The following is a 25,792-nucleotide window of genomic DNA, read 5'->3' on the forward strand; positions in this document are numbered from 1 at the left end:
AGCAACAGTATCACTGTGCTTGATTGACCAGCAAACTCGTCTGACCTTAAATCCATAGAGAATCTATGGGGTATTGTCAAGAGGAGGATGAGAAACACCAGACCCAACAATGCAGACAAGCTGAAGACTGCTATAAAAACAACCTGGGCTTCCATAACATCTCAGCAGTGCCACAGGCTGATCGCCTCCATGCCATGCCGCATTGATGCAGTAATTGATGCAAAAGGAGCCCCTACCAAGTATTGAGTGCATTTACTGAACATACATTTCAGTAGGCAAACATTTCGGATTTTAAAAACATTTTTCAAGCTGTTATAAAGTATTCTAATTTACTGAGACAACGACTTTTGTGTTTTCATTGGCTGTAAGCCATAATCATCAACATTAACAGAAATAAACACATTTATGCGGGGGCATTTACGCATATAGCATTTATGCATACTTTATCGAAGTGCCATAATTTATCAAAGTTAGTTAGATATGGCATTGCTAATATTCATCTTTCTTCTCTTCTTACAGGTATATATTTCTCACTCCTATGTGTGAACTATTCTGAAAACTGCTTTGCACCTCCATGCAATGCTCTGCAGCCTATCACTAGTATATATTTCTCACTCCTATGTGTGATCTATTCTGAAAACTGCTTTGTACGTCCATGCAATGCTCTGCAGCCTATCACTGGTATATATTTCTCACTCCTATGTGTGATCCATTCTGAAAACTGCTTTGTACCTCCATGCAATGCTCTGCAGCCTATCACTAGTATATATTTCTCACTCCTATGTGTGATCTATTCTGAAAACTGCTTTGTACCTCCATGCAATGCTCTGCAGCCTATCACTAGTATATATTTCTCACTCCTATGTGTGATCTATTCTGAAAACTGCTTTGTACCTCCATGCAATGCTCTGCAGCCTATCACTGGTATATATTTCTCACTCCTATGTGTGATCTATTCTGAAAACTGCTTTGTACCTCCATGCAATGCTCTGCAGCCTATCACTAGTATATATTTCTCACTCCTATGTGTGATCTATTCTGAAAACTGCTTTGTACCTCCATGCAATGCTCTGCAGCCTATCACTGTATATATTTCTCACTCCTCTACGTTGTTTAATCCATGATACTTTAAGGTCATCACACTTTAACAGTTTATGATCCATGTAGAGTTGCCAGTCTGTTTTTTTTTCTGCAGTTTTATGGTCTCCTGTTGTCCTAAGCTAGTTGATTGATTGCTAACGAGTTAAATCTGTGTAGATCTAAGCAGATACGTCCCTATATATTGAGACATAGTCAAGGGGCAGCATTTATGCGGGGCATTTATGCATATAGCATTTATGCATACTTTATCGAAGTGCCATAATTTATCAAAGTGACGCGGCAGTTAGATATGGCAGTTGGACAGGGCAGGAGACAGGTAAGACATGCAAGACAATTAAACAAACTTGCTTCCAGTTCATCTTTTTGGCAAACAGTATTCACCATTTGTATCTGTGCCATTTATATTCTGGCTGCTACAATCATCCACATTCACCGTTCTCCCACAAATTCGGCACACTTCATCCATATTAACCCCTCACTCCTCTCTTCTCCTATGTACAGCTGTCATGCTCTCTTCACAATGTTATACCACACAGATCCATTCATTCCCACCATACAACACAGGAAACGCTCTCACAAATCACTCAACCATCTGCTCATTCTCTGTATCTTCCTTCTCTTAGTCGCAGGTGATATTTCTCCTAATCCAGGACCCTCCAGTAATAACACTAACTCTTTCCCTGTTACATTCAGAAACCCTGCTAATCTCATTAATATTCCCTGCATATCTTCTGTCTCAATTAACTGTGCCCTTTGGAATGCGCGCTCAGCATGTAATAAACTCTCTTACATCCATGACTCTTTCCTCTCTAATTCCCTCAACCTTCTGGCTCTCACTGAAACCTGGATCCAGCAGTCGGTCACCAGCGCCACTGCAGCTCTCTCCTATGGTGGCCTACACTTCTCTCATACTCCGAGACCTGACAACAGATCAGGTGGAGGTGTTGGTCTGCTTCTTTCAACAAAATGTACTTTTCAGGTTATCCCCCCTGTACCCTCCCTTATCTTCCCTTCTTTTGAGGCCCACACAGTCAGACTCTACCGGCCCTTCGCCCTGCAAGTGGCGGTTGTCTATCGCCCTCCAGGTCCCTCCCGTCAGTTCCTGGATCACTTTGCTGCCTGGCTTCCAAATTTTCTATCCTGCGACATCCCCACGATAATCATGGGAGATTTTAAAATCCCAATTGGCGATCCTCTTTCCCCATCTGCCGCTCACCTTTTATCACTAACCTCCTCCTTCGGCCTTTCACAGCTTGTTAATTCTCCTACACATGAGGACGGGAACACATTGGACATGATCTTCTCCCGGCTTTGCGCAGTACATGACTTTACTATCTCTCCCCTTCCACTGTCTGACCATAATCTTCTTTCATTCTCGGTCAAGAACTGTGACTCTGCTCAAGACCCCCCCCACTTTCCACACTTATAGAAATATACGCGCCATTATCACCCAGAAATGTATGAAAAAGTTGCAATCATCATTGGCCCCAATCTCCTCCCTCTCATGTCCCGACTCTGCATTGAAGCATTATAATGAAATAATACTATGCGCCCTGGATGAAGCCGCACCTCCTACACAAAGAACAATTCAGCATAGACGGCGACAACCCTGGCACACGCCTCAAACACGTCTTCTCCAGCGGTGTTCCAGGTGCGCTGAAAGGCTGTGGAGAAAATCTAATCTGCCCGAAGATTTCCTCCATTATAAATTTATGCTGAAAACATATAACTCTACGCTTCACCTCTCCAAACAAACCTACTTTAACAACCTCATAATCTCACTTTCCAATAATCCTAAACGACTCTTTGACACGTTTCATTCTCTCCTCAATCAAACAGCACAGGCCCCGATCACCGACCTCAGCGCAGACGATCTGGCCAATTATTTCAAAGAAAAAATTGACCATATCTGTCAGGAAATTTTCTCCCAATCCCAAAACGTTTTGCATGCTCTCCCCCGCCACATTGTATCTTGCTCACTTTCTGATTTCGAACCAGTCACGGAAGATGAAGTGATCAGACTCCTTGCATCTTCTCGTCCTACCACCTGCAACCATGACCCTATTCCCTCACATCTCCTTCAGTGCCTTGCTCCAGCGGTCACCACTCACCTAACTAAAATTTTCAACCTCTCCCTCTCATCTGGTATCTTTCCCTCTTCTTTTAAACACGCCAGCATACATCCATTACTTAAAAAAACATCCCTTGACCAGAACTGCACGGCCAACTACAGACCTGTTTCCAATCTTCCCTTTATCTCTAAACTCTTGGAACGCCTGGTCCATTCCCGTCTAATCCGCTATCTCTCAGATAACTCTCTTCTTGACCCTTTACAATCTGGTTTCCGCTCTTTACATTCTAGTGAAACTGCCCTCACTAAAGTCTCTAATGATCTACTAACAGCTAAATCGAATGGTCACTATTCCCTGCTGATTCTCCTGGATCTCTCTGCAGCATTCAACACTGTGGATCACCAGCTCCTCCTCACTATGCTCCGCACTATTGGCCTCAAGGACACTGTTCTCTCCTGGTTCTCCTCCTATCTCTCTGACCGTTCCTTCTCTGTGTCTTTCGCCGGCTCCTCCTCCTCTCTCCTTCTCCTTACTGTAGGGGTTCCTCAAGGATCAGTCCTAGGCCCCCTTCTTTTCTCCTTATACACCGCTCCCATTGGACAAACAATCAGCAGATTCGGTTTTCAGTACCATCTCTATGCTGATGACACCCAATTATACACCTCTGCTCCGGACATCACCCCTGCATTACTACAAAAGACCAGTGATTGTCTTTCTGCTGTGTCTAACATTATGTCCTCCCTCTGTCTAAAACTGAATCTGTCAAAAACTGAACTACTCGTATTTCCTCCCTCCACTAACCTACCTGTGCCTGATATTGCCATTTCCGTTTGTGGCTCAACCATTACTCCCCAGCAACAAGCCCGCTGTCTTGGGGTCATTTTTGACTCAGATCTTTCCTTCACTCCTCACATCAAATCACTCGCTCGTTCATGTCATCTACACCTCAAAAACATCTCAAGAATCATGACTTTTCTCACCTTTGACTTGGCAAAAACTCTTACTGTCACTCTTATTCATTCTCGTCTGGACTACTGCAACTCTCTACTTATCGGGCTCCCTCTTATTAAACTCTCCCCTCTCCAATCCGTCCTTAACGCAGCAGCCAGGATCATATTCCTCGCCAACCGCTACACTGATGCCTCTTTCCTGTGCCAGTCATTGCATTGGTTACCCATCCAATATAGAGTTCAATTTAAACTTATCACGCTTACCCACAAAGTGCTCCATGCTTCAGTACCCCCCTACATCTCCTCTCTTGTTTCAGTCTACCACCCTACACGTGCCCTCCGTTCTGCCAGTGACTTAAAACTTAAATCCTCCATAATCCGAACTTCCCACTCCCGTCTCTTAGATTTCTCACGTGCTGCGCCAATTCTTTGGAATGCATTACTCAGGAAAGTTCGATTAATTCCCAATACCCACAGTTTCAAGCGGACCCTAAAAACCCATTTCTTTGGACTGGCATATCGCCTCCACACACTATCTCTCCATCCCAGTTGTCCGTCCCAGTTTTCCCTCATATTAAAATCTTCTTCAATTTCAGGTTCATACCAACCATGCACATAATAGGCTCGGTCAGGACTGCACACATACTGGCAGGCGACCAGTCCATGTATTATTTATCCTATATAGTATATCAAGGCTGCATTATACAATATATGTACATTCTACCTTTTGTGTCTCCCCCATTTCCTCATAGACTGTAAGCTTGCGAGCAGGGCCCTCACTCCTTTCGATATGAGTTATGTTTATTCTGTATTGTTTGTATAAGTCCCCCCTAAAATTTGTAAAGTGCTGCGCAATATGTTGGCGCTATAAAAATAAAAATTATTATTATATTATTATTACTTGAAATAGATCACTCTGTTTGTAATGACTCTATATAATATATGGGTTTCACTTTTTGTATTGAAGAACTGAAATAAATAAAATTTTTGAGGATATTCTAATTTTGTGAGAAGCACCTGTAGTGTGGTCCTGAATGTTTGCCATGACAATTCATTGCCAAATAACGGCCTTAAAGTCTTCCAGCTATAGTGGCCTGTTCAGAAGTTAGAAACATTTACAGTACAGACCAAAAGTTTGGACACACCTTCTCATTTAAAGATTTTTCTGTATTTTCATGACTATGAAAATTGTACATTCACACTGAAGGCATCAAAACTATGAATTAACACATGTGGAATTATATACTGAACAAAAAAGTGTGAAACAACTGAAAATATGTCTTATATTCTAGGTTCTTCAAAGTAGCCACCTTTTGCTTTGATGACTGCTTTGCACACTCTTGTCATTCTCTTGATGAGCTTCAAGAGGTAGTCACCGGAAATGGTTTTCACTTCACAGGTGTGCCCTGTCAGGTTTAATAAGTGGGATTTCTTGCCTTATAAATGGGGTTAGGACCATCAGTTGTGTTGTGCAGAAGTCTGATGGATACACACCTGATAGTCCTACTGAATAGACTGTTAGAATTTGTATTATGGCAAGAAAAAAGCAGCTAAGTAAAGAAAAACGAGTGGCCATGATTACTTTAAGAGATGAAGGTCAGTCAGTGCGAAAAATTGGAAAAACTTTGAAAGTGTCCCCAAGTGCAGCTGCAAAAACCATCAAGCGCTACAAAGAAACTGTCTCACATGAGGACCGCCCCAGGAAAGGAAGACCAAGAGTCACCTCTGCTTCTGAGGATAAGTTTATCCGAGTCACCAGCCTCAGAAATCGCAGGTTAACAGCAGCTCAGATTAGAGACCAGGTCAATGCCACACAGAGTTCTAGCAGCAGACACATCTCTACAACAACTGTTATGAGGAGACTTTGTGCAGCAGGCCTTCATGGTAAAATAGCTGCTAGGAAACCACTGCTAAGGACAGGCAACAAGCAGAAGAGACTTGTTTGGGCTAAAGAACACAAAGAATGGACATTAGACCAGTGGAAATCTGTGCTTTGGTCTGATGAGTCCAAATTTGAGATCTTTGGTTCCAACCACCGTGTCTTTGTGCGATGCAGAAAAGGTGAACGGATGGACTCTACATGCCTGGTTCCCACCGTGAAGCATGGAGGAGGTGTGATGGTGTGGGGGGGCTTTGCTGGTGACACTGTTGGGGATTTATTCAAAATTGAAGGCATATTGAACCAGCATGGCTACCACAGCATCTTGCAGCGGCATGCTATTCCATCCGGTTTGCGTTTAGTTGGACCATCATTTATTTTTCAACAGGACAGTGACCCCAAACACACCTCCAGGCTGTGTAAGGGCTATTTGACCAAGAAGGAGAGTGATGGGGTGCTACGCCAGATGACCTGGCCTCCACAGTCACCAGACCTGAACCCAATCGAGACGGTTTGGGGTAAGCTGGACTGCAGAGTGAAGGCAAAAGGGCCAACAAGTGCTAAGCATCTCTGGGAACTCCTTCAAGATTGTTGGAAGACCATTTCCGGTGACTACCTCTTGAAGCTCATCAAGAGAATGCCAAGAGTGTGCAAAGCAGTCATCAAAGCAAAAGGTGACTACTTTGAAGAACCTAGAATATAAGACATATTTTCAGTTGTTTCACACTTTTTTGTTAAGTATATAATTCCACATGTGTTAATTCATAGTTTTGATGCCTTCAGTGTGAATGTACAATTTTCATAGTCATGAAAATACAGAAAAATCTTTAAATGAGAAGGTGTGTCCAAACTTTTGGTCTGTACTGTATGTGGTAAAAATACATTTTTTCATTCCTGTCATGTCACTTTGCATTAATTCCTGATAAGCACCTGAAGGGTTAATAAACTACCTGAAAGCAATTTTTAATGCGTCAAGGGGTGTGGTTTTTAAAATGGTATCACTTTGAGGGATCTCCAATATATAGGTCCTCAAAATCATTTCAAAATTGAATAGGCACCTAAAAAAATAGGTTTTGTAAATTTCGTTGAAAAACATGAAAAATTACTGCTACATTTTTAAACCTTCTAAAATGTTAACAAAATGAAACAACATTTTACAAATGGTGCTGATGTAAAGCAGACATGAGGGAAATATTATTTATTAATGTTTTTGTGTGGTATGACTAACTGGATTAAAAGGATAATCATTTAAAGTTTGAAAATTGCTAATTTTTAAAAAAAAAATAAACATTTCTGATATTTTTAAGAATAAACACAAAACATATCAACCTAAATTTACCATTATCATAAAGTATAGTGTGTCACAAAAAATCTCAAAATGAATGGGATATGTTGAAGCATTCTATGTTGAAGTTATTACTACATGAAGTGACACATGTCAGATTTTAAAAAAGTGACCTGGTCATTAAGATGTTAAATTCAAAACTGTAACTACTGGCCCAGACCCTGATACCTCATGCCTTGCCCATTCCTGACTGCTGTGCCATTATAAAATTTCTACTGTGGATCAATTGATGCCACCTTTCCTGGTGTCTGGCCCTACTTTTTGGAAATGTTTGGACTCCAAGTTGGATCTTCTTCATGTGTGTTGCCTGAATTTGGCAGAGCACCAGGCCTACACCTGTCACTCATCCAACTGTTACTGATCAATGTTTAAGCTAGAAATGCTGGTCCAAGCCCTGTCCCAGGCCCTGTCCCTTGCATCCATGCTCTGCAATAATACTATTTGTACTGTGGGTCAATTGATGCCACTTTTCCTTATGTCTGCCTCTAATTTGAGCTGTTTTGGCAGCTTTTGGGCCCCCCTGAAGGTGTTGTCTATGCATTTGGTTTTGCCTCCCATTGAATTCAGTGGGGTTTGGATATGTTCAGCGAACACTTGAGGTTTAATTAATCTGGGACAGATGCTTGAAGAGGTCATGAAAGAGTTGAATTATTCTGAGACATTAAAAGAAATTGAAAATGGCCCTATGTATTTCATTTAGAGAAACTATTTGTTATATTAGCTGTGCTGAGGCATTGTTCTTGTTTGTGGGATTTATTGCAAACAGCAGAAAGTTTTTAAATTTTTCTAGTAATCCTAAATTTGCAATGGGGGGTGAATACTTTTAACTGCAACTGTATCTGTAGTAGAGATGAGCGGTGTTCGACTAGAACTGTTCGCCAATCTCAAATTCGAGCTGTTTTGGGCGGTGTTCGAGTTGTTCGACGAACCCGAACGATTTGCAAAAAATTCGGCTGTTCGAGGTTATGTTCGATAACTGTTCGTGCACCAAAAGCTTGTCCTGCATGTCTGGCGCTATTTAGAGCACCAATCATGCAGGGATTGTCTGCCACTCACTGTAATGCCACAGCCATGGTGGTTGTGGCATTACAGTGATTGCCCAAATCGATGGGAACAGTGCCAACAGTGAAACATGAAAAGCCGGCAATTCAGCAGCGGCATACACCGGTACCCGACAATTTAGAACCGAAAGAATAGAGCTTCACACATAGATTAGATAGATAGAAACATGTCAGCCACATATATATGAAGCACAGTGACAGTGTTGCTTACTGTACTTGTCATTTAGTGTAAAGGATTTATCAAAAAAAATAATAGTGTTTTCATGCACCGTCTCTTTAAAAAAGCCGGCCGGCAATTCAGCAGCGGTACCCGACAATTGGAATAGAAAGAATAGAGAATCACACATAGATTAGATAGATAGAAACATGTCAGTCACATATATATGAAGTACAGTGACAGTGTTGCTTACTGTACTTGTCATTTAGTGTAAAGGATTTATTAAAAAAAATAATAGTGTTTTCATGCACTGTCTCTTTAAAAAAGCCGGCCGGCAATTCAGCATCTGTACCCGACAATTTATAACAGAAAGAATAGAGCATCACACATAGATTAGATAGATAGAAACATGTCAGTCACATATATATGAAGTACAGTGACAGTGTTGGTTACTGTACTTGTCATTTAGTGTAAAGGATTTATTAAAAAAATATTAGTGTTTTCATGCACTGTCTCTTTAAAAAAGCCGGCCGGCATTTCAGCATCTGTACCCGACAATTTAGAATAGAAGGAATAGAGCATCACACATAGATTAGATAGATAGAAACATGTCAGTCACATATATAAGAAGTACAGTGATAGTGTTGATTACTGTACTTGTCATTTAGTGTTAAAATAAAGGATTTATTTAAAAAAAAATTGGCGTGGGGTTCCCCGTAATTTTAGTCTCTAGCGGAGGTTAAGCAGACGGCTGGGGCAGATGTTTGAAGCCTGGGAAGGGGGTAATACCCACGGAGCTTCCCAGACTACTAATATCAGCCCCCAGCGGAATACCTAGCCTTTACTAGCTATTAAAATGGGGGACCCCCCAAAAAAAATGACGTGGGGTCCCCCCTATTTTAATAGCCAGCAAAGGCTAGGCAGACAGCTGGGGGCTGATATTAATAGCCCAGGAAGCGTGCCATGAATATTGGCCCCCTCCCAGGCTAGAAACACCAGCCGTCAGCCGCCCCAGAAATGGCGCATCCACAGGATGCGCCAATTCTGGCACTTAGCCTCGCTCTTCCCACTGCCCACTAACGCATCGGGCCACCATCTAGTTTCATGAAATAATTTTAAAAAAAATTGACGTGGGGCTTCGCACTATATTTGTGTCCAGCCAGGTACAGCAGGCAGGAACGGGCTGCCCCCAACTGCCTATTTGTACCTGGCCGGACACAACAATATAGGGAAGCCCTTTTTTTCTTAATTATTTCATGAATTTCATGAAATAATTTAAAAAAAAAATACGTGGGGCTTCGCCCTATTTTTGTGTCCAGCCAGGTACAACTAGGCAGCTGGGGGCTGGAATCTGCAGCGCAGGGAGACCCAAGCTTTCTGGGTCACCCCAGCTGCAAATTGCAGTCCGCAGCCACCCCGGAAAATGGCGCGTTCATAGAAGCGCCATCTTCTGGCGCTGTACCCAACTCATCCAGGGCCCTGGTGCGGTGGCTCACTGGGTAATAAAGGGGTTAGGGCCAGCTTGGCATTATCAGCTGGCCCTAAGCCCGAAATTCATGGGGTCACGCCAATATTAGACATGACCACTATGAATTTCTAGTAAAGTATTTAAAAAAAACACAAACACCCTGCAAAAAGTCCTTTAATTGAAATAAACACACAATTCTTTATTGTTCTAAATTAAACCATACTTACCGTCATGCCCATTCCAGCTGAAGCCAACGATCTCCTGCAATAAAAGAAAAATAATAAAGCAACCTCATCCTTACCTTTCCATGGTTCCCAGACAGCTTCAGCTCTGCTACATCGAGATGACAGGCTGGACCGCAGCAGAACGCTGCCATCCAGCCTGTCATCCCGCAGACACTGAGAAGCACAGGCATGCTTGCGCTCCTCAGTGTCTCGCTGTGACGGCATCCAGATGAGCCGAGGTCATGTCCAATGAACTCAGCTCACCTCATGCACGTCACTGACAGCGTGGGAAAATTCTCCTGCACTCAGCGCTTCAGCGTGAGAATTTTCCCACGCTGTCAGTGACGTGCATGAGGTGAGCTCATTCATGTCCAATGAACTCAGCTCACCTCATGCACATCACTGACAGCGTGGGAAAATTCTCACGCTGAAGCGCTGAGTGCAGGAGAATTTTCCCACGCTGTCAGTGACGTGCATGAGGTGAGCCGAGTTCATTGTTGGCTCATCTTTATGCCGTCACAGAGAGACACTGAGGAGCGCAAGCATGCCTGCGCTTCTCAGTGTCTGCGGGATGACAGGCTGGATGGCAGCGTTCTGCTGCGGTCCAGCCTGTCATCTCGATGTAGCAGAGCTGAAGCTGTCGTGGGAACCATGGAAAGGTAAGGATGATGTTGCTTTATTATTTTTCTTTTATTGCAGGAGATCGTTGGCTTCAGCTGGAATGGGCGTGATGGTAAGTAGAGTTTAATTTAGAACAATAAAGAATTGTGTGTTTATTTCAATTAAAGGACTTTATTCTGGGTGTTTGTGGTTTTTTTTGTAACTTTGACTATGGGGTTAGTAATGGGGGTGTCTTATAGACGCCTCTCCATTACTAACCTAGGCTTGATGTCAGCTGGCATTATAAGCTGACATCAACCCCAGCCCTATTACCCCCTGCCACCGCACCAGGGCAGCGTGGAAGAGCGAGGCTAAGTGCCAGAATTGGCGCATCCTATGGATGCGCCATTTCTGGGGCGGCTGACGGCTGGTGTTTCTAGCCTGGGAGGGGGCCAATATTCATGGCACCCTTCCTGGGCTATTAATATCAGCCCCCAGCTGTCTGCCTAGCCTTTGCTAGCTATTAAAATAAGGGGGACCCCACGTCATTTTTTTGGGGGGGTCCCCCATTTTAATAGCTAGTAAAGGCTAGGTATTCAGCTGGGGGCTGATATTAGTAGCCTGGGAAGCTCCATGAGTATTACCCCCTTCCCGGGCTTCAAACATCTGCCCCAGCCGTCTGCTTAACCTCCGCTAGAGACTAAAATTACGGGGACCCCCACGCCAATTTTTTTTTTAATAAATCCTTTATTTTAACACTAAATGACAAGTACAGTAACCAACACTGTCACTGTACTTCATATATATGTGACTGACATGTTTCTATCTATCTAATCTATGTGTGATGCTCTATCTTTCTGTTCTAAATTGTCGGGTACCGCTGCTGAATTGCTGGCCGGCTTTTTTAAAGAGACGGTGCATGAAAACACTATTATTTTTTTAAATAAATCCTTTACACTAAATGACAAGTACAGTAACCAACACTATCACTGTACTTATTATATATGTGATTGGCATGTTTATATCTATCTATGTGTGATGCTCTATTCTGTCTGTTATAAATTGTCGGGTACAGATGCTGAATTGCCGGCCGGCTTTTTTAAAGAGATGGTGCATGAAAACACTATTATTTTTTTAAATAAATCCTTTACACTAAATGACAAGTACAGTAAGCAACACTGTCACTGTGCTTCTTATATGTGACTGACATGTTCCTATCTATCTAATCTATGTGTGAAGCTCTATTCCTTCTTGTCTAAATTGTCGGGTACCGGTGTATGCCGCTGCTGAATTGCCGGCCGGCTTTTTTAAAGAGAGCGTCTTCTGAGCAGTTTGTCAGCTTTTGGACACCTTTGAAGGTGTTTTCTATGTGTTTCTATGTGTTTTTGTTTGCCTGCCATTGGTTTTAACGCTGTTCGACGGTGTTCTAAGGTGTTCGACGAACAGTTCGACGAACAGTTCCTCGAACATCCCGGTGTTCGACGAACCGAACCGAACCCGAACACTACGGGGGTGGCTCAACACTAATCTGTAGTCCTAAGAAAAAAACTAGTTAAAAATTAATAAGCTACATACGGTAAATAAAATAAAATGATTCTTTCTTACCAGATATACATAAGAATAAACGTATATTTTCTAATCTGAGGTGTTCTTACAAGGTCTGCAAAAGATGGAACTTTCTTTTCACCAATTTCTTCTTTTTCCATCAGATTCTGCACATAATAAAAATAAAAAAAGGCATTATTTAAAAAAAAATGGGTGCTAAGCAGGGGTGTCGCTTTACACTTACATCTGGGCCAAAACCAGATCATTGATCTTCTTGCAAGAAATCTCTAGTTAGCTTTTTTTTATTTCATTATTTTTTTTATATATTTAAAGAAGCGCTTCCGTTAAGTTTTTTTTTTTAATTAAATGTGTGTATATGTGCATGTATTGTAGTGTGAGTGTATTAATATATTCTCCTACTGCCAGTTTGTCCGAGATCCAGCGCCGTTCTTCGCCTCACTGAGGAGAAGTCACTGAGAACAATAGAAGAAAAGTGCTGGTTCCTGGAGATAGCAGCCATAGGTGAGGTGAGTATATTAATACACTCACACTACACTACATGCACATATACACAAATTTTATGAAAAAAAAACTTGATGGGAGGTGCTTTTTTAATAAATGTTATTATCAATGCACACGTCCATGCATACAAAAGAAGGGTTTGCCTGACACAGCCCTGCATGGTGTCGCCGTATGATTACCTATGTAGTTCCTCCTACCATCTTCCCAGTCGTCCTGTTTTGTGCCAGTTATAGCAGAGGGTTCCTCCATATATGTGCAGACCAATCAATCTGCTAGGCTTGGCTAGTTCTGCAGAGTAAGGAGGTAGGCAGGGCAAGGTCTTTGGGGATAAAAAGATAGCTGGGAGAGGTGAGAAAGAGCTGAGCTGCTTCTCTGGCTGTTATTCAAAAACAGAAACTCTGTCATTCTATCCATCTCCTGCAATGTTACTATGTAACACAGGTGCCAGAATGCAATGCACAGAGACCACAAGGCGGGAACAGTCAGGGGTTGATGTTAGCACTTTATATGTACAGTATAACAATTATTTTAAAGGGGTTAGTAACAATGACAATCAACAGTAATTTGAAATAACAAAAAGGAATCTTTCAGCAAGTAACAGTAAAGTTCTTTTCCGTAATGCAGTGCACGAGGTCATGGGAGTCACCATGTATGTTCCGTTTCTCTATATGGCCCTAGCGGGGGTCACCGGTTCTTTCGCTAGGCCGCAAGTCTATTTTGAATATAGTGAATCAAGTCCCATTGAGCCTCCCACACACCAACCGACCCCTTCCCACCTGAAGTCCTAATCCCAACTGTCTCCGGTACCGTAGGTGAAAGGTGGAAGTGACGGCCCTGTTCGCTCGCGCTGTTTCTCCGACACTGCTGGCATGCCTCTCCTGTCGCAGCCTTCTCTCAGCTCCATCGATGGTAGTCCCTCAGGCTTGGTGCAGGAGGGCCCAGACCTAGGCCCTTGACAGGCGACGTCAGGTTTCGGAATATCAGTCAATGCGGAACGCGAGTCCTGTACCTGATCAGCATATGCAGAACTCAAGGCACTTCTGTGAGGGGTCCGGGCCTTGTCAGGCGGTGTCCAGCGCTTAGATAATGCGGGCCTCCTCCTGAGGCCTGTCACACTCGGCTCTGCGGCATTTCTAGAGCATGTCTGCTCTCCTGCTTGGCGCTGAATCTGCCTGCGGTTTGGCATGCATGGCTTTTATATCCAGGAAATCCTTCCTGTGGGTCACCTGATCAGGTCCAGCATCTGAATTTACTCCCTCTTAAAATCTTCTAGCACAACTTGGTTCCGCTTGATTTCGCCTGGCCAGCAGATGGCAATCTTTCCTCACTAATGGCACATCCTGCAAGAGTTCTCCTGATGTTTTGCTGCCTTCTACTACGACTATAAGCTCAGCAGTCAAGATAGGGGACGGTATGTGCAGTGGTCATGAACAGTTGACAGGAGGTCTCCTGTGTGTACAACCTTCCATCTGGCTGCTGATTTCTAACTATAATGGATATTAAAATTCTACACATCCCTGTGAAGATGCCAGGATTTTGTCATGTGAAAAAAAAATATCAATAAGAATAATTTCAAAACTTTTTCCATGTTTAATATTACTCATAATCTGTACTAATCTATTGACAAACAAGTTTAAATCATTTTGAGGGGAAGATAAAAAATAAATAAATAATTATATGGTTGCATAAGTGTGAACACCCTCTTATAATTAGTGATGTGGTTGTGTCCAGAATTAGCCAATCACACTTAAACTCATGTTAAAGCCACTAGGAAAACCCAGTGATACTAATCCATCATGCAGAACCATAAGGGAAGGGTCCGATTTGTTCCAAATGTATTCTGCAGTAGGACAATGACCCCAAACATACAATTAACGTCATTAAGAATGATGCATAAAGAAAAACAATGAGTCCTGGAAGTGATGATATGGCCCAACAAAGTCCTGTTCTCAACATTGTCTTATATAGACAGGTGTGTGCCTTTCTAAATCAAGTCCTATCAGTTTAATTAAACACAGCTGGACTCCAATGAAGGAGTAGAACCATCTCAAGGAGGATCACAAGGAAATGGACAGCATGTGACTTAGATATGAGTGTCTGAGCAAAGGGTCGGAATACTTATGACCATGTGATATTTCACTTTTTCTTTTTTAATAAATTTGCAAACATTTCGGTTTCAGTCAAGATGGGGTGCAGAGTGTACTTTAATGAGAATAAAATTAACTTTTTTAGAATTTACCAAATGGCTGCAATGAAACAAAGAGTGAAGGGGCCTGAATACTTTCCATACCCACTGTATACCACTTTTGTGTTGCAAATTATGACTGTCAGCTGCGCTCTGTCACGGTCTCACCCCTCTCCACAAAACCTCCACCCACTTTTCAAAATGGTAGTGCTAAGACCTGTGTACATACGGGAAGAGTCGATTTCCATCAAAAATGGGCTATGTGTAACTTTTTATATTATGAAAAGCGATAATAAAAATGCAAAAACCCTTCCTCACGCAGAACCACACAAGGCACATTACGCCCTTCCCCGCACAGCCCCCCCAGCATCCAGTCCTATGAGATTGTCATTATCCCCTTCTTCATGCAGCCCCCCAACATGCAGCCCCACACAATGAACATCACCCACCTTCCTCGCACAGCCCCCCAGCATGCATCATCACACTCTTCTCCATGTAAACCCCCAGAATGCAGCCCCACACAAGGACAATCAACCTCTTCCTTGTGCAACCCCCAGCATGCATCATCATCCCCTACCTCGAACAGTCCCAAGCATGCAGCCCCACTCAAAAAACATCTTCCTTCTGCTTTATATTGGTATATATAGATTGGTCAGATTAGTTGCTTTGTTTAAAAATGAGTCAAGGCTGAATATTTAGTGCTTATTTATAATTTTTTTAGTTTACTTTTTTTTTTCATTTTTTATATTTTTCATTTTTTATTATTTTTCATTATTTTTTAGTTTTTCTTTTATTTCTAATATTTTTTCTTTCTGCATTTATTTTTTATTTATTTACAGTATTATATTTAATTTTTTCTTCAGTTTTTTTTTTTTTAAATTACACTGTGCCTTTGGTACCTACATAAATTTGAATAGATTGATATGGATATTGATATGGGTATTTTTTTTCCATTTTTTTTAAATAAATACACTGTCAAAGGACTCTGGACCAATTTCATGTCACCCTCCCAGCTTCCAGGCCCTGATGACCAGGTATTTTTAACAAGAAGGGAAAAGTTTTTAAAGATTGGTCAAGCAATACCTGTCCGACCAAACCAGCGTACTCCCTAATTCCTCTGCGACCTTCAACTATTGGGTCTCAAAGCGGGACACCTGGTATGAGCTGTCCCACTATGCCTTGGAGGTGTTGTGCTGCCCTGCCTCTAGCATCTTGTCTGAGTGTGTTTTTAGTGCCGCCTGGGGCGTCATAACAGACAGGCGCTTTCGTCAACAGAAAATGCTGACAGGATCACTCTGATAAAAATTAACAAAGCCTGGATTAGCCCCGACTCTTCCACAACAACAGATGACAGCAGCATATAAAGTATTTTTAATCTTCAATATTTTTTCTGGCTTTGCACTGTGTGCAGAGCTTTTGTGAGTGTAGAAGTACCACAACTACACTTTCTTAATATTTCAATGAGGCCCTCCAGTTGTTGCCTTCAAGGGTCTACGGATGACCCTGCGTATATTTTTTTTCTAGCTTTGCACTGTGTGCAGAGCCTTTATGAGTGTACATTCTTAATATTTGAATGAGGCCCTTTAGTTGTAGCTTTCAAAAGTCTATGAATGACCATGTTTGTAATTTTTTTCTGGCTTTGCACTGTGTGCAGAGCCTTTGTGAGTGTAGGAGTACCACAACTAGACTTTGTTGACAATATTGAATGAGGCCCTCCAGTTGTTATCTGCAAGGGTATATGGAGGACCCTACTTGTAATTTTTGACAGGCTTTGCACTTAGTGCATAGCCTTTATGAGTCTAGGAGTATCACTAAATGACAATTTGAGCAGAATGTGTATATGAGGCCATCCTTTATGTCTTATACAGGGTGTTTCTCAGTTCCTCTTCCATCTAACTTTTGGCAGTTCTTGCTTCCTTCAAAAATTACACTGAAATTTCCAATTTTTTTTATAAAAATTTCAAATTTGGTTTACTTAATTATTTTTTTTAAATCCTTTTTAAATTTTTCCTTATATACAAGTCATTATACAGGAAAGAATGTTTATTAACATTTTTTCCCTGTAAACTCCAATTTCTCTTCGATTTTGAATTTTATTGTCAGTCCCTAAAGTGGAATAAAAGTGTAATACCATTGTTCTTAGCAATGTTCTGGGAGTCAGAGATGCTTCCAGGTGTCTTCCCGATGCTGTTCGCCTTCCATTCAGCACTTTTTCCATCCATTTCAACATTTTCACTGCCCTCCAGACCAACTTGTAGGGTCTGCCAGAAAAAACTTGGATTTCACATTGACTCCCATTATACTTGTTTCTCAAAATGAGCATCTGAGCATTAGGAATTGCTCAGTTCGAGTAATGAGCATCCAAGCATTTTAGTGCTTGCTCATCACTACTATTCACCCCCCCCCCTAAAGCCAGTACTTTGTAGAGCCTCCTTTTGCAGAAATTACAGCTTGAAAACGCTTTGGATAAGTCTTTATGAACTTTCCACATCTTGCCACTTGGATTTTTGCCCATTCCTCAAGGCAAAACTGCTCCAGCTCCTTCAAGTTAGATGGTTTCGTCTGGTGAACAGCAATATTCAAGTCTGACCACAGATTCTCAATTGGATTAACCCCTTAAGCCCCGGAGCATTTTTCGTTTTTGCATTTTCGTTTTTGCTCCCCTTGTTCCCAGAGCCATAGCGTTTTTATTTTTTGGTCAATATGGCCATGTGAGGGCTTATTTTTTGCGGGACGAGTTGTACTTTTCAACGCCATTACTAGTTTTATCATATCCTGTACGGGAAAACGGGAAAAAAATTCCAAGTGCGGTAAAATTGCAAAAAAAGTGCAATACCACAGTTGTTTTTTATTTTTATTTTTTACCATGTTCACTGAATGCTAAAACTGACCTGCCCTTCTTATTCTACAGGTCATTACGAGTTCATAGACACCAAACATGTATAGGTTCTTTTATATTTAAGTGGTGAAAAAAATTCCAAAATTTGGTAAAAAAAAAAATAAAAAAATAGCGCCATTTTCTAAGATCCGTAGCGTCTCCATTTTTCGTGATCTGCGGCTGGTTGATGGCTTATTTTTTGCGTGCCAGGCTGACATTTTTATTGATAACATTTGGGGTAGATCCGATGTTTTGATCGCCCGTTATTGCATTTTATTGCAATTTTGCGGCGACCAAAAAACGTAATTCTGGCGTTTAGAATTTTTTTCTCGCTACGCCGTTTACCGATCGGAATAATTCTTTTTTTATATTGATAGATCGGGCGATTCTGAACGCGGAGATACCAAATATGTGTATGTGGGGTTTTTTTTTTATATATTTTATTTTGAATGGGGCGAAAGGGGGGTGATTTAAACTTTTATTTTTTTTATTTTTTTTTATATTTTTAAAAACTTTTTTTTTTTACTTTTTGCATGCTTCTATAGTCTCCATAGGAGACTAAAAGCAGCAACTATCCGATCGCCTCTGCTACATACAGGGGACGAGCAGGTCCCCTGCATGCAGCAGAAATGGTCCTGTGCTATGAGCGCCGACCACTAGGTGGCGCTCATAGCGACAAGATCATGACAACCACAGGCGTCTGCTGCAGACCCTGGGTTGTCATGCACGCCCATCGGCGACCCGCGATCACGTGACGGGGTCGCCGGTGGGCGGGGCTTATGACGCGCTACCCGGAAGCGCGCGTTAAATGCTGCTGTCGGAGATTGACAGCAGCATTTAACTGGTTAACAGCCGCGGGTGGATCGCGATTCCACCCGCGGCTGTTGCGGGCACATGTCAGCTGTAAGAATCAGCAGACATGTGCTCCGTTCAGTGAGGGCTCAGCGCAGCAGCCCTCACTGAACGGGGGGTACGCAAATATGCGTACTAATACGTCCCAGGTAAGTAAGGGGTTAAGGTCTGGGCTGTGACTAGGCCACTCCAAAACATTTACACTTTTCCCTTTAAACCACTTGAGTGTTGCTTTAGCAGTATGCTTTTGTTCATTGTCTTGTTGGAAGGTGAACCTCTGTCCTAGTCTCAAATCACTGACAGACTGAAACAGGTTTTGCTCTAGAATATTCCTGTATTTTGCACCATCCATTTTCCCCTCGACTCGGACCATTTTCCCTGTCAATGCTGCCCAAAAACATCCCAACAGTATGATGCTGAAACCACCATATTTCACTGTGGGGATGGTGTTCTTGATGTGATGAGCTGTGTTGATTTGGTGCCAGACATAGCGTTTACCTTGGCGGCCAAAATGTTCAGTTTTGTTCTCATCCTACCACAGCACCTTCTTTTATACATTTGGGGACTCTCCCACATATATTTTGGCAAACTCAAAAGGAGCCTTACAATTTTTATGTGTAAGTGAAGGCTTTTTTTCTGCCCACTCTTCCATAAAGGCCACCTCTATGGAGTGTACGACTTATTGTGGTCGTATTGACAGATACTCCAGTCTCTGGGAACTCTGAAGCTCTTTCAGGGTTATCTTTGGTCTCTGTGCTGCCTCTCTGATTAATGCTCTCCTTGCCCAGGCTAAGAGCTTTGGTGGGCGGCACTCTCTTGGCAGGTTTGTTGTGGTACTATGTTCTTTCCATTTGATTATACTGGATTTGATGGTACTCCGGGAATCATCAGAGACTGAGATTTTTTTTAATAACCCAACCCTGACTTGTACTTCTCAACAACTTTGTCCCTGACTTGTTTGGAGATCTCCTTGGTCTTCATGGTGTTGTTTGGTTACTGGTGCCTCTTGCTTAATGTGTTTCAGCCTCTGTGGCCTTTCAGAATAGGTGTATATATACTGACAGACCATGTGACACTTAGATTGCACACAAGTGGACTTCCTTTCACTAAGCATGTGCCTTATAAAGGTAATTGCTTGCACCAGAAATGTTTAGGGGCTGCATTGCAAAAGGGGTAAATACAAATGCGCATGCCAATTTTTAGTTATTTGAGCCCATAAATTTTTGCCTATATTTTTCTCACTTCACCAACTTAGATTATTTAGTGCTGATGCATCACACACAAATCGGATTACAACAATATTTAAACACAGGTTGTAATGTAACAAAATAGGTAAAAAGTCAAGGTGGGTGAATACTTTCGCAAGCCACTGTAGATAATTTAGTGACAAAATGTATAATTGGTGGAGAAATGTTGAACTTAATGGACCTAGTTTTTTTTTAACCTATGTAACTATACTGCATATGTCCTAAAAATGATTACAACCGAGCAATGTCAGAATTACATTTTTTTTTTGCAATTTCACAGCACTTGAATTTTTTTTTTCTGTTTTCTACCACTCTACTTGGTAAAATGAATGATGTCTTTCAAAAGTAGATCTCATCCCGTAAAAAAAACACTCTTCTAAGAGGCTGCCATGGAAAATGCATTGGGAAAATGCACATGCAAACCAAATGTACCATGATGTTGCTGATCTGCACGGTCAGTCACCAACCAAAAATTCTGCAGGCTGAGCAGCGAGACACTCATCAACAGTTATGTCAGAAATAACTCCTTAAACCTCTGATAATCCTTGTGCCAAAAATTGGTGAAACTTTTGTGCCTCCTCCTGATATGAGATGGGACAAGGGACATGGCTATTAGATTTGTAAAACATTTAAATGATAACACCATGAACCTAAAATTTACATTCAATATTCAGGATACACAAATTGAATTTCCCTCACTCATTCACACACATGCACTATAATTACCCTTTATAGGAAAAATATTGCAACAAACTCTACATTATTAGCTACCTTCCACCATACTAAACAGATTATTAATAATATACCAGTGAGATTGCTTGCACGCACTGTAATGCCATAGCCATGTTGGTTGTGGCATTACAGTGATTGGCTGGCCGCATATCGTCATTTGGTCTATATAAGACTTGGTAACCCTATGCTCGTCACAGTCTAACACGGAAACAGGCAGAGTAGGGAGAGGTGCTGCTGTGTGAGGGACAGAATTGGCGGTGTAATAGTTAGATATAGGTACTCCAGGAGTATATATATATATATATACAGTACAGACCAAAAGTTTGGACACACCTTCTCATTTAATGATTTTTCTGTATTTTCATGACTATGAAAATTGTACATTCACACTGAAGGCACCAAAACTATGAATTAACACATGTGGAATTATATACTTAACAAAAAGTGTGAAACAACTGAAAATATGTCTTATATTCTAGGTTCTTCAAAGTAGCCACCTTTTGCTTTGATGACTGCTTTGCACACTCTTGGCATTCTCTTGATGAGCTTCAAGAGGTAGTCACCGGAAATGGTCTTCCAACAATCTTGAAGGAGTTCCCAGAGATGCTTAGCTCTTGTTGGCCCTTTTGCCTTCACTCTGCGGTCCAGCTCAACCCAAACCATCTTGATTGGGCTCAGGTCTGGTGACTGTGGAGGCCAGGTCATCTGGCGTAGCACCCCATCACTCTCCTTCTTGGTCAAATAGCCCTTACACAGCCTGGAGGTGTGTTTGGGGTCATTGTCCTGTTGAAAAATAAATGATGGTCCAACTAAACGCAAATCGGATGGAATAGCATACCGCTGCAAGATGCTGTGGTAGCCATGCTGGCTCAGTATGCCTTCAATTTTGAATAAATCCCCAACAGTGTCACCAGCAAAGCACCCCCACACCATCACACCTCCTCCTCCATGCTTCACGGTGGGAACCAGGCATGTAGAGTCCATCCGTTCCCCTTTTCTGCGTCGCACAAAGACACGGTGGTTTGAACCAAAGATCTCAAATTTGGACTCATCAGACCAAAGCACAGATTTCCACTGGTCTAATGTCCATTCCTTGTGTTCTTTAGCCCAAACAAGTATCTTCTGCTTGTTGCCTGTCCTTAGCAGTGGTTTCCTAGCAGCTATTTTACCATGAAGGCCTGCTGCACAAAGTCTCCTCTTAACAGCTGTTGAAGAGATGTGTCTGCTGCTAGACCTCTGTGTGGCATTGACCTGGTCTCCAATCTGAGCTGCTGTTAACCTGCAATTTCTGAGGCTGGTGACTCGGATAAACTTATCCTCAGAAGCAGAGGCGACTCTTGGTCTTCCTTTCCTGGGGCGATCCTCATGTGAGCCAGTTTCTTTGTAGCGCTTGATGGTTTTTGCAACTGCACTTGGGGACACTTTCAAAGTTTGCCCAATTTTTCGGACTGAATGACCTTCATTTCTTAAACTAATGATGGCCACTCGTTTTTCTTTACTTAGCTGCTTTTTTCTTGCCATAATACAAATTCTAACAGTCTATTCAGTAGGACTATCAGCTGTGTATCCACCAGACTTCTGCACAACACAACTGATGGTCCCAACGCCATTTATAAGGCAAGAAATCCCACTTATTAAACCTGACAGGGCACACCTGTGAAGTGAAAACCATTTCCGGTGACTACCTCTTGAAGCTCATCAAGAGAATGCCAAGAGTGTGCAAAGCAGTCATCAAAGCAAAATGTGGCTACTTTGAAGAACCTAGAATATAAGACATATTTTCAGTTGTTTCACACTTTTTTGTTAAGTATATAATTTCACATGTGTTAATTCATAGTTTTGATGCCTTCAGTGTGAATGTACAATTTTCATAGTCATGAAAATACAGAAAAATCATTAAATGAGAAGGTGTGTCCAAACTTTTTGTCTGTACTGTATATCCATCTGAACTAACAGTCCTTCTGAGGACTAATCCAGCTGCATATGTTTAGTGGTGATAGCAGGAGTTAGGCAGGCAGAGAAATTTGTGAACACTATACAACACAATAGGGTCCATTGCACGTTCTGTCTGCTCCTGCTGTTACAGATATCCGTAGACATAGCCACAGATATCAGGGGCCAGGGCAAATTTTTTTTTTTTATCTTAATCCTGATTATTTTCTAAAAAATGTTACTGCTTCATTTGCTTTTTAGCACGGCAGAATACAGCCATCATCAGACGTGATCCCATATTACAGCTATAAAAATCCAGAAATTTGTAGTGAACGTGGAAAATATTCTCCTCAATTTACAGTTTGGCTATTCACACGTGGTTGCTGTCAATATTAGGAAACTAGAAGCCCGCTATTTAAAACAGTGTGCGTCCGTGAGACATATCACTTATAACTGCGGTACAAAACCAACCATTTGTAGGGGACATTCAAGATATTATACTCCATTTACAGTTTGTCAGCAGTGTGGTAGTGAACCTATTCACACGTGATCGCTGAGCAAAACTAGAAGGGCAGTGCTTAAAACCGTGGGCGTCCTATCACATGTATCAGATGTTACTGCAGTAATCCAGAAATTTGTAGGGAATGTTCAAGATATTATACTCCAATTAAAATGGGCAAGTAGAATGGCAAGGGACTGGGAAGTGGACGTGACGGTGATGGTGCATGTATAGGCCGAGGCTGTGGGCAAGCTGAAATTGTGCCACAACAAGCACTCATATCATGTCGCTCTACCTTCCTGTCCCAATTACTAGAGAACCGCAGCACACCACTTTTGCACCCAGAGCAGTGTCAAAAGGTTGTTGGTTGGATAGCAGATAATGCTTCCAGTCATTTTGCGACCACCACCCTGTCTTGTACACGGTCATGTTTCAGTAGCTGTGAACCTTGACCGCATATTGCTCACCCTGATCCTCCTTCCTTCCACCATGCCGAGTGCCCTGAGACAACTGATCCCACACTTGGACACTCCGAAGAGCTGTTAACTTTTCCATTTATAGATTCAGGCCTCTTGCCCAGCCAGTTTCAACCGGGGCAAGAGGAGAATGCGTGTAACGATGCCCAAATATTTGAGCAACCACGGTCACACGAAGGCAACGGTGAGAAAATGCAATTACTGTCGCAAGAGGTGGATGATGATGAGACACAATTGCCAGAAAGTCAGGAGGAGCACCAGGGTGTGGAAGTGAAAGACGGGGTGGTGGACGATGAAGTCACTTACCCAACCTGGCAAGGTGACATGCAGAGCGAGGACAGCAGCACACAGGGGGAGGAGTCGTAGCACCACAACAGGCAGGGACAAGCAGTGTGGTGGCCACAGACACAAGGCGGGCAACTGTTCCCTGGAAGACCAACACAACGGAAGTTGCCAGTACAACTGTTAGGTCTTCCCGAGTCTGGTTGTTTTTCAAAGACTCTGCAAATAACCCAAAAAAAGCCATTTGCACCATCTGCCAGGCCAGCATCAGCAGGGGTAGCAAAATTAGCAGCCTGACCACCAGCAGCATGCTCAGGCACATGACTGCACAGCACTCGACTTTGTAGGACTAATGCCAGGGTCCAGAAACAATGTCTGCGGGTGACACAACTGCTTGTTCCGCTGTAGTGCATGCACACCAATCCCCTGTCCATGGCGCATGCGAGTATGCTCCCGCCCTGCACCTGTCATTGCACACTTGAAACTACCACCATCAGCAACCACATCCACGTCCTTGTCCGCCCAAATTTAGGCAGCCGTGGTAGTCACTGCATACGCAATAACTGTATAGCAGAACAGCTCCTTCTTAATGGGAACATGTTGTTACGGAGGCCCTCCTCTATGTGTCTTCAAATTGGTATTGGGGTATTTCACACATTTAAGCAGCCATTGCAGTCACTGCATGGGCATTACCGCTATAGGAGACACACTCCTTTATAATGGGACCATTTTTTTTACTGAGGCCCTTTTCTACGTCTCTTCAAAGGGGTATTGGGGTGCATACACTTTTTTGACAGCCCTTGCAGTCACTGCATACACAATAACAGTATAGGAGACCCACTCTTTAATAATGGGAGCAACAAAGCATAACTGGCTGATGGCCCTCTAACAATAATGAGGGCCGACTGCTGGCCCTTTAAGAATAGTAAGGGCCACCTGATGGCCCTATAAAAATAGGCTTTGTGACTTTCAGACTCCCTCCTTCATAAATGAAACATGATGTGTCTAATCATGTCTCACACACCACATGGCCAGATAAGGTAGTAAAATGTTAAAATGACATTTACTGGTAAATGTATTTTTCACCGTGGAAAGCAATGCAAAAGTGCAAAGACGCATCAAAAACGCTAGCCCATGGTGTGGAAGATCATTTTTGTTTTTGGTTATTTATTTTGCCTTATATACAAGTCATTACCCTGGAAAGGATGTTCGTTATCATTTTTCCCAGGAAAATCCATTTTGGTTTAGTTTTTGTATGTTTTATTGTGAGCCCGTAAAAGTGGTGTAATACTCTGACAACATTGTTCACAGCAGTGACCTGGGAGTCAGAGATGCTTCCAGGGGCCTTCCCCATGCTGTTCCCATGTAATTTCAGCACTGTTCCCCTCAATTTCGGCAATTTGTAGGCCCCCTGCAGACCTCGAGTTTCCCATAGACTTACATTGGGCTCGATGCTTGGGTCGAGCACTCAAGCATTCCAATTTGCTCGACTCGAGCAACGATTACCCGAGCATTTTAGTGCTCATGTGGTGCCCCTGCTTGTTCAGTCACCACAGAGGTACTGCATCTCACCCAGAGGTGTAGTATCTCACTCTCAGGTAAGGATAGAGTGCTGCCTGGGACCCTAACACCTGCATCCAACACTACACTACTCCAGACCAGATGGAGGGGCAAGATGTGTCGCGCTTCCTGCTGAGCCCTGACCCTGGTTGGAGTGGGGGGAACCAAAGTAGGGGGAACCATGTAGTGGGTGTGGGTGGATTAGGGGAGCACTTGTTAGAAGTG

At 42.5% G+C, this 25,792-nt stretch overlaps 1 protein-coding gene across 1 annotated transcript in view; it reads right to left on the reverse strand.

The window, feature by feature from the left end:
• Window positions 1–25,792, reverse strand: part of SLC22A2 (solute carrier family 22 member 2) — a 263,194-nt gene that overhangs the window by 106,517 nt on the left and 130,885 nt on the right. Inside the window, exon 6 of the mRNA XM_073672754.1 lies at window positions 12,463–12,569. Coding sequence (XP_073528855.1) covers window positions 12,463–12,569 — 107 coding nt within the window. The remainder of the gene's footprint in view (window positions 1–12,462; window positions 12,570–25,792) is intronic.

This window comes from Phyllobates terribilis, unplaced genomic scaffold (genome assembly GCF_046119375.1).
Source record: "Phyllobates terribilis strain yellow unplaced genomic scaffold, ASM4611937v1 Scaffold_3__8_contigs__length_932513732, whole genome shotgun sequence".
NCBI classification, from domain to species: Eukaryota; Metazoa; Chordata; class Amphibia; order Anura; family Dendrobatidae; genus Phyllobates; species Phyllobates terribilis.